The 14,069-nt window shown below is 41.2% G+C and overlaps 1 protein-coding gene across 1 annotated transcript; it reads right to left on the bottom strand.

Annotated features, from left to right (window-relative positions):
- Positions 1-501: 501 nt before the first annotated feature.
- LOC146380726 (uncharacterized) lies at positions 502-13,513 on the bottom strand. The gene is made up of 4 exons (XM_084940129.1): positions 13,243-13,513; positions 8,105-8,210; positions 4,400-4,996; positions 502-3,492 (listed from the first exon to the last, which is right to left on the bottom strand). Exons 2-4 carry the CDS (start codon positions 8,120-8,122, stop codon positions 2,803-2,805), a joined length of 1,305 nt encoding a protein of 434 aa, XP_084796255.1. The 5' UTR covers positions 8,123-8,210; positions 13,243-13,513; the 3' UTR covers positions 502-2,802.
- Between the last annotated feature and the right edge of the window lie 556 nt (positions 13,514-14,069).

The following is a 14,069-nucleotide window of genomic DNA, read 5'->3' as shown; positions in this document are numbered from 1 at the left end:
CCAGCAGTGGCCCACAGCTCATTTAGGTTTGAGACCCCTGCTCTAATGTAAGCGTCCTGTTAATGTTGGTAGCATCAGTTACACAGTGGACGCAGGGCCAGTATTGCATGGGCAACTCTGGAAATTCTGACACCACTTCACATTTAAAGAACAAAGGGATGGGCAAAATCTGACAGTGCAATGCAAACATTGTTTGCCGGCAAACAAGCTGCTCTGAGCTGGAAGTAAGTTGTTTTATAAACACTAACGTTAGCCTACTGGAACTATCTCACTTTAGTTGTGGTAGCTGCCTGGGTTGTATGCCACTTTAGTATCTTTGATGTACGATTTATTACTATTACTGAAGGCTACTCGCAACAAAGCTAACATTGTTAGCTGGTGTTAGCTAAGGTTAGTTCAGTGGTTCCCAAACTTTTTTGCTAGGCCCCTTTTGTTTTACAAGAAAAACGCATACTCCGACCACACACACCCATATTTTTTTCCAAACTCCATTGCGGTTTATTTTACATCTCAAACATTTAGTAAACAATTAAACAAATAAAAGTAATCTGCAATAAATTACAGGTAGTAATAAAATACACTACTAACTCTTTCACGCTACGTCCACACCTACACAGGTATTTTTGAAAACGCAGCTGTTTCTATGCATTTGGGCCTTTCGTCCACATTTATGGAGTGTTTTGAATCACAGAAAATGGAGGGTTTTTTTAAAACTCCTTTTTTGCGTTTATGTGTGGACGAGGAATACAGAGTTCGTCACACAACGTCAAAGGTATGTGCCTTTTTTCACGTCACGCTGTGCGCCACGTTATTGTTTACATGAGATGAACTGCAGAATAGCAGATAGAGACAAAATGTTGTTACTCTTAATCTGACTATCTGCAGGTTTTACACACACAGTTACTGTCCCTCTATTTAGAAAGGCAGAGGCGTCACGGTGTAATTATTTTTCATGTAGTTGTTTTTTTCCTGTGTAATAATATTCAACATTGCCTTTAATACATTTCTCAAAAAATGCTTTTCTGTTTTACAATGGTTTAAAAACATAAACAACAGTGGGACGCTGTTTGTCCGTGATTTAAACCGGGGAACAAATCGTGGCAGGATCAGCCTGATATTATTTGTATCCCGCTGTAACTTTACTGTATAAAGAGCTAACATCTCCAAAATGTCAGGAGTAGTTAGTCATTACAAGTGTTTGTGAACTAAAAATCAAGAATGTGGGATACTGTTTATCTGTGATGTGGAGAGCCTAGCGCGTGCTCTCGACGAAGGAAAAACCAATTCTGCAGGAGAGACCTACCTCGGCACTTGTGCAGGTGAAGCCAAAGGGAAGATATACTTCACCATATTTTCTAGTCTTTGTCTTAGAATGAAGTTGGTTTGAAAACATATTCAGCTATGCTTCATCTCCTGCTTTGCATTTGTGTGGGCGCCCTGTCAAAAACCTGTCCATTATCCTAGCAGTGTCCAAGTGTTGTTTTTTCCTTCTCATACCGTGCCGGCACGATTGTTAGATAGCATTAACAACCTGCTAGCTGCAAATAATCATGTGCAATTCTGAAAGTGGACAAAAAGAAAACATAAAACAAAATATAACATACAGAAATTGTTTTCTATATGAGATCACTGCAAAAAGTGCAGCCTTACCCAAGTCATGCGACTGTTACTAATTTTATATTAAGATTGAAAAATCTAGTTGGTATTGGTAATAGTCTCAGTAATAGTAATAAATCACACAGCAATAGTGCATTCATGTGGTTGTAAAAAGCGTGATAATATATTAAGTAATCCAAAGTATTCAGAATACATTACTCTCATTGAGTAACATAACAGAATACGTTACAAAATACATTTTGGGTCATGTAGTCTGTAATCTGTAGTGGAATACATTTTAAAAGTAACCTTCCCAATGTTGGTAAACAAGGAAATGAACTCGATACTAAATTATAAGATCTGTAAAGATCTGGATCAATTCTTACCACAGTTGCTGCCTCTGAATAAAAATCTGGACAAAAAGAGATCCACGTTATTAAATAAGCTTATGTTTAACGTAAGGAGATGTTATTGAACTGGATTAAGGAGCAGCCCCCCTACTGTAACTTAGTGTTGCAAAGAAATTTGATCATTCTGCCCTCCACTACAGCCTCCCCCACACCATTCAACAGGCTGGGGAGGGGGTCAGAAACAAAGGAATGTCTTTGATCACATAGTTTGAACCAAGACTTACAAGTTTAAGTACAATAATGGCAACATTTAACAATTTGACTCCAACAGTGTATAGCTGTTAAGTCAGAGATTAAGTTACTGAAATTTTGTTTGCTCAGTGTACTGGGTGTGTATGAGCATTACCTTTTTTCTTTGTTCTATAGTCTAAAACTAAATAAAAAAGTGATGATTTTAAAGATCTTATTTTAGGTCAGATTTTTATGAGCTGCAGGAACCCTGTTCAGTGCGAGTAGAGAACCGCCAAGTCTCCTCTAATAAACCTCCATCTGTGCTAGTGAAAACAGTTCATCTGATTCCTGTTTCCATTTGTCAATTCGGTCTTCACTCTGAAATACAGGAAGTGAAATCACGGCTCAAACAGTTTATTTTAATTTTTTATTTTACTGTTCCAGAATTTCAGAGCACAACCTGAACAAGAAAACATCTGCGGAACATGTTTTAAAACAGATGCAATAAAAACTTGATAACATGACAACAGTTTTGTTCATCCAACTGCTGGAACAAAGCGAACCATTCGCCACGAAGAAAGCTTAAAATTTAAGTAGCAGAACATTTTCATTCAAAGTTACCTGATTAGATCTTTACAGGAGATTCCATCTGAACTCTGTGGAGCCTGATCTCAAGGGTTTTGAGTCTGACCCTGAAACCAGAAGAGGATCTTTCTGTCTCTGCAGATTCACTGTGATCCAGTGATGGGAGTGATTTCAGCCCTGAGTGATCACGCTGATGTTTGCACAGAGCAGATAATGAAGTGAATGTTTTGGCACATTGGTAACAGTGAAACAGTTTATTAGTAACGTGGGATCGTTTGTGTCTGGAGTATGAACTGAGATTCCTGAAGCTCTTGTCACACTGGTCACAGCTGTAGTTTCCTTCCATGTGTGTACGTTCATGATAGTTACAAGCAGATGAACATGAGAAGCTTCTGTCACAGTGTCTACACTTGTACGGTTTCTCTCCTGTGTGGACACGTTTGTGTATTTTAAGGCTACTGGCACTAATGAAGGATGACCCACACTGATCACAGAGGTGATTTTTAACCCCACTGTGAATGAGTTCATGTTGTTTTAAGTCACTTGGTTTGGGGAAGCCTCTCCCACATTCTTTGCAGTAGTTCAGTTTTTCTCCAGTGTGTCTACGTTGATGTAGTATTAGGCTTCGCTGAAGAATGAAAGTTTTCCCACAAAGGTCACAGAGGAAGTCTTTCCCACCACCACAGTAATGACAGGGTTGAGAAATGGATCCATCTGTGTCGCTCTGCTTCTAAACAAAGACACAAAGACAGTGTAAGTCAGTACGAAGCCGCATCCTTGATGGATTGTTGGAGCACTACGGCTACTGTAGTCAGGAGCCTTGCAGAGTAATACGTACAGTGCTTTAACATAATATTGCCGTATTTTGTGTGTATAAGGACCCCAAAATGGCACCTGTTAAGAGACATGCTTATGAAACTGATTTCAAAGTCAAGGCTGTCAGCCACGCATTAGAACATGGGAATAGAGCAGCTGCGAGAGAATTCAACATTAATGAATCAATGGTACGGAAGTGGAGGAAGCAAGAAGAATGAGTTGAGTAAAGCTTGACTTATCTGACTGTTTTGTTTCGCTTAATGCACCTTATGGTCCAGAGAATACGGGACACTTCAGTTTTATGATACAAAGTTTTGTGGATATTATACATGGTTATGCTGAGGATATGTCAGCCAATTTCCACTAGAAATGCCATTTGGTTAAAATGTTAGCAAGGAATTTGCATTTGCACTGTTAAATTTTTATATACAAAATAAATTCATGTCTTTTTTTTCACTAATAATGTTGTGGAGTTGTAAAGTATTTTGTCTCACGTCAATTATATCATCAGTTATGTTGCTATTGCAAATTTTCAAATATATATCGTGAAAAATATTTTTGGGCCATATTGTCCCGCCCTAATGCCACGATAAGGCACCAAACTACCTGAACATTAAATAACACCATCATATCTATTTTCAGCACTTTTAGTTTTTCATGATCGTGTAAACAAAAATCATAACTGAAATGAAAATCTGAATAAAATCACTCAGAGCTGCTTTTCCCTGCAGTAGAATTGCTAACATGCTAACACAGTTTAATGAGCAGAGTTGTTCCAAAGAGTCAGGCTAAAATGACAAGGAAAAAATATAAATACATACCTCACAGTAACTGCACTTGGAGAGTCTCTTTCTGGTGTGGATCTGTTGGTGTCGTCTCAGGTAATGTATAGTTTTAAAAGTCTTCGCACACAGGTCACATTTATGAGGTCTCTCCTCAGTGTGGGTAAACATGTGGCCATGTAACTGTGTGTCTGTTATAAACTGTTTGCCACACTGATCACAGCAGTACACATCATGTCTGGTGTGAATGCGTAGGTGTATGGTTCGGCTGAACGGCCGGCTGAAGGTTTTTCCACAAATCTCACAGCTGTATGCCTTAATTCCAGAGTGACTAACTAGATGCCGCTGTAAGCTGCTCTTGCGAGAAAAAGCTCTGCCACACTGATCACAGCTGTACGCTTTAACTCCACTGTGAATGACCTGGTGTGCTTTTAGGGAATCCTCCCAGGAAAAAGTCTTTCCACACTCATCACAACTGTACGGTTTCTCTCCAGTGTGGATGACCTGATGACGTTCTAGTTTATACTTCTCAGTAAAATCCTTCCCACACTCGTCACAGGTGTGTGTTTTCTCTCTCTTTCTTCTGTGAGGTTTGTCGGCCTCCTGAGAGCGCTGACTTCTCGCTCCATGTTGGTCCTGCAGTGACAGAGATACAAACAGAGGCAGTGAGTGAAATGCAGTCGTGGGACAAACTCAACCTTCAAACTCCCTCCATTAACACTAGTTTTAAACCTGAAGGTGGAGTGTGGCACCAAACACCTTACAGGTCTCTTATCCCCACCTGCTGGTAGTAGAAACACATTACATCCAACCTGGTGTTAAAAATAATTAAGACCAGGTTGGATGACTGTTCAAACAGTAAAATCATGCCCATCCCTCCTATTTGTACACAAATATTAATGCTAACATGCTAAAACACTCATAATAGTAAAAAATGTTTACAGGTCTATGCTTTTTTATATTTCCCGTTCCTGATATTAGTTTGTTCAATGACAACAGATCCATTGTAATAGTTAACAGGTTCTTAGTCATTCAGGTCATCCTACTCTAAGCAGCTTGGAAGGCAAACCATGTTCAAGCTTGCTTGAAGACGTTTCACCTCTCATCCCAGAATCTTCTTCAGTGCTAGGGTCAAATGGTGGAGAGTCCCAGATTTTAAACTTAATGGGAGTTTCCCCCAAAAGGGTCATGGACCCCCTATTGATCCTCTACCTAATCACACCAGCCATGGTGTAAAAACAGGTGTGGGTCACAGTCAGCCAAGGTTTCAGGTGAATCTATTATGAAACTTAACTCCACCCTATCATGTGATTTCCTGAGGGTTTTTTTCCCTGTCCAGTTTGGCACCGTAACAATAAGATTTATTGTCTGAAGGCCAAAGAAAATGTTTGGAAGGGGCTCGACTGAGCCACAGGTGCCAGGCACCACCAAGCAGCCACCAGGAGTGAGCCAGTACACAGCTGAGCACCCTGCTCATGTTCCTGTTTATAGGCAAAGTCACCCTCTACAGGGAGTGCAGAATTATTAGGCAAGTTGTATTTTTGAGGAATAATTTTATTATTGAACAACAACCATGTTCTCAATGAACCCAAAAAACTCATTAATATCAAAGCTGAATGTTTCTGGAAGTAGTTTTTAGTTTTAGCTATTTTAGGGGGATATCTGTGTGTGCAGGTGACTATTACTGTGCATAATTATTAGGCAACTTAACAAAAAACAAATATATACCCATTTCAATTATTTATTTTTACCAGTGAAACCAATATAACATCTCCACATTCACAAATATACATTTCTGACATTCAAAAACAAAACAAAAACAAATCAGCGACCAATATAGCCACCTTTCTTTGCAAGGACACTCAAAAGCCTGCCATCCATGGATTCTGTCAGTGTTTTGATCTGTTCACCATCAACATTGCGTGCAGCAGCAACCACAGCCTCCCAGACACTGTTCAGATAGGTGTACTGTTTTCCCTCCTTGTAAATCTCACATTTGATGATGGACCACAGGTTCTCAATGGGGTTCAGATCAGGTGAACAAGGTGGCCATGTCATTAGTTTTTCTTCTTTTATACCCTTTCTTGCCAGCCACGCTGTGGAGTACTTGGACGCGTGTGATGGAGCATTGTCCTGCATGAAAATCATGTTTTTCTTGAAGGATGCAGACTTCTTCCTGTACCACTGCTTGAAGAAGGTGTCTTCCAGAAACTGGCAGTAGGACTGGGAGTTGAGCTTGACTCCATCCTCAACCCGAAAAGGCCCCACAAGCTCATCTTTGATGATACCAGCCCAAACCAGTACTCCGCCTCCACCTTGCTGGCGTCTGAGTCGGACTGGAGCTCTCTGCCCTTTACCAATCCAGCCACGGGCCCATCCATCTGGCCCATCAAGACTCACTCTCATTTCATCAGTCCATAAAACCTTAGAAAAATCAGTCTTGAGATATTTCTTGGCCCAGTCTTGACGTTTCAGCTTGTGTGTCTTGTTCAGTGGTGGTCGTCTTTCAGCCTTTCTTACCTTGGCCATGTCTCTGAGTATTGCACACCTTGTGCTTTTGGGCACTCCAGTGATGTTGCAGCTCTGAAATATGGCCAAACTGGTGGCAAGTGGCATCTTGGCAGCTGCACGCTTGACTTTTCTCAGTTCATGGGCAGTTATTTTGCGCCTTGGTTTTTCCACACGCTTCTTGCGACCCTGTTGACTATTTTGAATGAAACGCTTGATTGTTCGATGATCACGCTTCAGAAGCTTTGCAATTTTGAGACTGCTGCATCCCTCTGCAAGATATCTCACTATTTTTGACTTTTCTGAGCCTGTCAAGTCCTTCTTTTGACCCATATTGCCAAAGGAAAGGAAGTTGCCTAATAATTATGCACACCTGATATAGGGTGTTGATGTCATTAGACCACACCCCTTCTCATTACAGAGATGCACATCACCTAATATGCTTAATTGGTAGTAGGCTTTCGAGCCTATACAGCTTGGAGTAAGACAACATGCATGAAGAGGATGATGTGGACAAAATACTCATTTGCCTAATAATTCTGCACTCCCTGTACAGTGTAGGCAACAGAAAATACACATGTTTTATTTTCCTTTATTTTCCACTTAACTGATGCAAACACCTTTATTAGAAATAAATAGTTTGTATTTCATCTACTAATCTTATTTTATTATTACATTAATGTAGCACAAGGTTCAGTTAGCTTTGGAGAAAAACAGGTGGTAAAAATGTTCTTCAAGGAGCTACTTTTACTTTCTTACTCTGATTACATTTCAGAGCCCGTACTTTTTCACTTTATCTTGAGTAAAGAAGTTAAATCAGTACTTCAACTTTTACTAATAAACTTATGTGTTCTTTAGGCGAGAAGACATCACATATTTACAAAAGTGCTCAGATGTTTTTGAACACGTCTGTTACCCACCAGCTCAATAGCAGACGAGGATCATTTGAGCCCGGCGAGAACAGCGGACTCCCACAAACCATTTTCAGACCCCCGCAGGTTAAACATAATATATAAGTGTCTAGATTTATTTCATTGTTTTATTGTTCCTGAGTAAATTGGTTTGGCTGAGATTAAAGTTAAGCCTCATAACATATTATAGCAGTTAAATAATAGGTCCCCTATTATTTAACTGTGCTATAACAGTAAAAACTCAGTAAGAAACGCATCAAGTACACTGGTGTTCCAATTGTACAAATCATACTTGAGATTTGAGAAAGGGCCATAGATTCCTCACCTTCTGTGTTGAGCTCATTGTTTCCTCTGTAGTGACTCAGCTGAGTCCAGATGGCTGAAAATGTTCCTCTGCTGCTCCGTCAGACTCTTCTCCTCCTGCTGATCAGCTGGGACACAAAACAGATCTTTGTTAGGCTCCACACTGCACTGAAGGGTAGGGATGGGTACCAGTGCCATCATGGCACCGGTTCTGACATAAACGGTAGTAACCAGACCGAAAAGCAGCGCACATTTCGGTGCTTTATTTCGGTGCTTTTTTTTCCTGAGATGTCATACACTTTGAATTCTAGCCAATCATTTTACGTTTCCGAGGATAGTAGGCGGGTCCAGGAATGTACGTTCTTTTAGAGCAGAGCTACAGATTAAAAATGCCCAAGGCGAAGCGGTCAAAAGTCTGGCTGTACTTCACAGCAAAATATGCAAACTCAGCAGCCTGCAACAAGTGCTTTAAGGTGATACTGTGCAAAGGAGGTAACACCTCAAATCCGATGAAACACCTGGCGACGCGTAGCGTTTTTTTTTTTAAAGCCGAAAAATGCGCCGTATTTGATAGCTTGCTGCGAGACCTCACACCGAGCGCATCTACTGCGGGTGGGTTGCCTGTTATCGGACCCGGAGTTAGCAACATCCCCCAAAAACACGAAGAGGAGAGTCCTGGCCCCTAGCCCTGCCAGTGTAGCAGAAATGATGACGGATGATGATGGCAGCAGCAGCCGTTCTTCTCTGCGTGAGTAGCTTAATGTTGTCCGTGTGTAATTTACGTTGAGTACGCTAACCACGTTATTACATTAATGCATGTAAGGTGAACTAGCAAACATCATCATAGCTACATGCGGCTGTCTTCTTGTTTGATGGCAGATGCTCCCTTCACCCTGGCCAAAAAGGCTAAAATGACCAAAGAAAAAGTGGAAAACAGTTAAACATGAGAGGTTTTTGGACAAAGTTTGTGTTTTTTCCATTGTTTAAGCACGGCTTCCAGCCAAGAGTGATGCCATATATGCCCTCTAGCTGCAGAAAAGGCTAACATTGTTATCTTTTTACAAAAAAACTGCTGAACATGAGAGGTTTTTGGACCAATTTTGTGTTCTCCATTCTTTAACCACCGGTTTGAGCACCGTTTAAGCACTGGCACCGTTTCAAAAGTACCGGTTTGGCACCGGTATCGGATAAAACCTAAACGATACCCATCCCTACTGAAGAGTCAAAGTGTCTCATATGTTCATCTGACAACACAAAGTACAAATTTCACTCTGATTGCTTGTAGAAATCTTGTGAGACGTGTTGTGCTGCAAAGTGAGGAAACTCTCTCACTCACTTATACTTCAGGAGGAACTTTGTGACATTGGCTCTAATATTCTAAGCAGCCCTTTACTATGACAGGGCCAGAAAGTCCTATTTGAAGGTTTGGGAGAATCAATCAGTCTTTATTTATAAAGCACTTTTCATACAGAAATGTAGCACAAAGTGCTTTACATGGTTTAAAGCAGCCCACCCCACCCTCCAACTCACTCCCAACACTCTCATTAACATAAACGATCATGAATACGCACATCCCCCCCCCCCCACACACACACACACACACACACTTAAAGAGTAAAATTGGGCTGGGCACACATGAGCCAGGTGAGGAAACACTATCACAGGGAGCCGTCTGCACCGGGAGCCGGTCACAGACCGCAGCCTCCAGGCTGGGCACACAGCACGAGGGAGGCAAAGAAGCCCCCCAGCCAGGCTGAGAAGACCGACAGGGCCCCAGCAGCCACGGTCGATCACAGCCCCGGTGCAGAGAGCTCCCTCCGAGGAAACACTGGAGATATGACCCAATAAGGATATATACAGGATAAAAAGATAAAATAAATAAGAATGGGATACAATACAAATATAAATAGAGTAAGAAGATAAAAAATGAATAAGAATAAAATCAATAAATATTAGGTAAAACCTAAATGAATAATATAAATAGAATGACAGGATAGAATAAATAAGCATAAAATAAATAAACGTTAAGTAAAAGCTAAATTAAAAAGGTGGGTCTTGAGCCTGTTCTTAAAAACATGTACGTTCTCTGTGGCCCTGAGCTCCTCCGGCAGGCTGTTCCACAGACGAGGACCATACCACTGAAACGCTGCCTCTCCGTGAGTATGTGTCCTGACTTTAGGAACAATCAAAAGGCCAGTACCAGAGGATCTCAGGGTCCGCGAGGGTTCATATGGTAGAAGCAGATCTGAGAGATAAGAAGGCCCGAGACCATTAAGACATTTAAAAACCAATAAAATAACTTTAAAATCGATCCTGAAACACACGGGGAGCCAATGCAGCCATTCTAAAACTGGTGTAATGTCGGCCCGCCCTCTGGTCTTCGTCAGCACACGAGCTGCAGAGTTTTGTAAAAGTTGTAAAGGTGAAATATTCAGAGAGCAGGGCAGTAATCAATGCGACTGGTAATAAAAGCATGCATCAGCATCTCCGTGTTGGCCCGAGAGAGAATAGGGCGGACTCTGGCTATATTTTTTAGATGATAAAATCCAATTTTGGTTACATGTTTAATATGTGGGATAAAACCAAGCTCAGAGTCAAAAAATAACACCCAGGTTTTTCACTTGTAGCGAAGGACATAGTGAAAATGCCTCTAATTTAGACAAGAGTTTCTCTCTCTGAGCCTCAGGACCGACGATTAAAACTTCAGTTTTGTCCTGGTTAAGCTGTAAAAAGGTTTTCTGCCATCCAAGATCTTATATCTAAAATACAGTTAAAAAGGGCATCCATTGGTCTGGTGTCATCAGGAGACACGGAGATGTACAGCTGAGTGTCATCAGCGTAACTGTGGAATTTCACTGCATGCCTCCTGATGACACCGCCAAGAGGGAGCATATACAAATTAAAAAGTACAGGGCCTAGAACCGACCCTTGAGGCACACCACATGTCATTCTATGGATCTTAGAGGAGCATGTATCCATACTCACCATAAAAGTTCTGTCTGAGAGATAGGAAGTGAACCAGTTGTGTACAGCACCAGAGAGGCCCACCATGTGTTTCATGGACCATGTTAAAGGTGGATTGGGGTTTATACACTTTGTGTTATACATGGCTTCAAAGTTTTGGTGCACTGTGTTGCATGGAGAATCTGTAAAAATGATGATATCGTAATTTCACTGTATAATAAAAATTAGAATTCTATTAATGTTTTTAAATGGTAAATGGCCTGTATTTGTATAGTGCTTTACTAGTCCCTAAGCACTCCAAAGCACTTTACACATTCACTCATTCACACACACATTCACACACTGGTGATGGCAGCTACGTTGTAGCCACAGCTGCCATGGGAGCACTGACAGAGGCGAGGCTGCCGGACACTGGCGCCACCGGGCCCTCTGACCACCACCAATAGGCAACGGGTGAAGTGTCTTGCCCAAGGACACAACGACCGAGAGTTTCTGAACCGGCAACCTTCCAATTACAAGACGAGCTGCCAACTCTTGAGCCACGATCGACCTTAGAAAAGTCCCTTGACCTTTTTTAACCTTTTGCATAAACATGCGAGTAGAATTAGTATAATATATTTTTCTGTTACTCGAAGACTTCAAGTTTGTTGTCTGCTGGTAATAGGTAGCCACCTAGTGGTTAGACCCTCTCATAACATCAAGTATTGACAATGCAGAATATTTAAATCACAGGTTCAGATGTTTTGTTGCTAGATGGCACTTTATCATTGATAAACAAACAGCTTAAACATAGTTTAGCAGATACCTAACAAACTATCCAGCCTACAGACTCAGCTGGGGGGAAGGGAAGATAAGTGATTATCACACCAGAAACACATTACTCCTAAATCAAAGAGTACAATATGTTGGTTTTTTTTTAACCATATTGCGTGATTTATTTTATCATGCGGTTATGAGATACCGTGGATAGCCGCTGCCATAAAATTGAGCTCTTTTACAACAAACGCTCTCAGTCGCTGTTGCCATTGGCAAGCAGTAGCCGCATAGACACCAGTAGGTTTCCCTCAGTCTCGCGTCCATGTTTGATGGATTGTTTTTATCTTCATCTAAACTAAGTGCTGGTTGACCATTTTCATCCTCTCTCTCGGTTTGCTCTGGTTCAAACTGGAAAGGTTGAACAGAAGCCATTTCCAGTGCGCTGCTAACTGTAAACTCGATGCGGCGCAACCGTATGACGTCATCACAGAGTGCGTTGAGAAGTAAATAACAATGGCGGCCTACTAGTAATTAGGTTTCATATAAAATGTGCTTAAAAGAAAAACATTTGGCTTATTTTAATACAACATTATTGAAAGCACAGTACATATTTTAGCACAAACATGTCTTAATAATCGGGCTTCCTATTAAGTGAAAATACATTGATGGGGGGTTTCTTGCACTAATAAAGTTGTGGAGTTGTAAAGTCTTTTGTCTCTCGTCAATTATATCATCAGTTATGTTGTTATCGCAAATTTTCAAATATATATCGTGATAAATATTTTTGGCCAACCTGCTCTGCCTTAGTCAGCTCTACCTGCGCATTAATGATGGGGCCTTTAAACTCAACACTTTTAACCAGCTTTCCTTCCTTCTTTGACTGCAGCTGTTTGACACAGGAAGACATTATTACATTCAACACTCTCCTACACATTAACCACCACAATATATTTTTATTCTCTGTGCTTTCAAATATGAACACTGTTTACTTTCATCTCTGTTTCATTAGTTTTTGTTAACATCTTCCTGTGCATCACTTTACAGCAGCCAGACTCATTAAAATGAGACTTTGTAGGAGTTCACTTCCTCTCATGTGTTCATCCACAGCAGCTGGACAATAAAGTTTATTGTGACCCCGATACTGCAGCAGATCGCTCTCATCCATTTCCTGTTATCACTTCAAATAGAAATGAGACTGTAGAGGTTTGGTGCATGCAGAAAAACAGCTGCAGGGACAATGAAAAGACTTTTCTGCTCCAACTTCTCCCAGCATGCTGAGCTAATGATTAGTTGGTGTTTTTCTCCAAACACTCTCTCACTCTTCTCTCAACGTGTTCACAATAAACTGTGAACAGACACCGAGGAGAGCAGCAGAAGACCTCATTCAGGAGCTAAACTCAACATGAACTGAACTCACAGTAAAGTTAGCTCGGTGCTTACCTTTAGATGAGCCCACAAACCGAGAGAAACTCCGTGATGAAGCTGCAACTCTTTCCAAACACAGGAAACAGATCAGGGAGCAGAGACCCACGTGGTTCACGCTGATCTCAGCTACGATCCAGGAGACAAGGGTGGGCAGATCGATGCAGATATCGATCCAAACGGTGGTTTAGTTTGTTTTATCATCCAAATTCACGATTTTACTCGCTTAGGACGAAACGGTAGCTCCGTCTGTGCAAACTGTGTACGGCATATGATCCCGGAACAGGCTTCTTCTTCTTTATATTGTTTGCACCATTTTGTTGTTTGGCGGTTGTTAAACAACAAAATGGTGCATTACCGCCACCAACTGGTGTGGAGTGGAACGTCGACACCCAAATCCTCCCTAAATGTATACTCTGTTTTAAAAACTGGAATAAGGCCTGAAAACGTTCACTTCTTGAGCCCTTTTGCAGTAAACTTACAGTTTGAACAGCGGGCGCGTCAACATTATCCCCCTATTCAGCTTCTCGGCGACTCAAAGGTTTGACAGTCACCAATAGTAGTGATCAAACCAGTATGTCCAAATCGTATTCCAGGTATGACCACCTCCTCTCTCTTACTCCTTCCTGTGCTTCTCATTTCTCCTACCCTCCTTAAATTTCTTTCTCCCTCCCACTGTTTTTGTCATGTTTCCTTTATTTCTTGCCTTATTATACTCGTTATCTCTGTCTGACAGAAGTTAAAAGCCAGGTCAGTTAACCCATGTTTTGTGGCTTTCTTCACAACTCTGTCGTTTCATTTCCTCTGACTCCATAGTGAGCTGGAATCCATAAAAAGCCAACTAT

The sequence above is a fragment of the Perissodus microlepis genome, chromosome 9, assembly GCF_051167445.1.
Source record: "Perissodus microlepis isolate ML-2025 ecotype Zambia chromosome 9, ASM5116744v1, whole genome shotgun sequence".
Taxonomy (NCBI): domain Eukaryota; kingdom Metazoa; phylum Chordata; class Actinopteri; order Cichliformes; family Cichlidae; genus Perissodus; species Perissodus microlepis.
This window is presented reverse-complemented; position numbering and strand designations above follow the sequence as displayed.

Bases quoted from the DNA above. Each gene is read 5' to 3' on its own strand.
- LOC146380726 (XM_084940129.1), bottom strand. The intron at 3,493-4,399 runs GTATGTATTTAT...GTCTTTGTTTAG, and splicing joins CCAAGTGCAGTTACTGTGAG to AAGCAGAGCGACACAGATGG.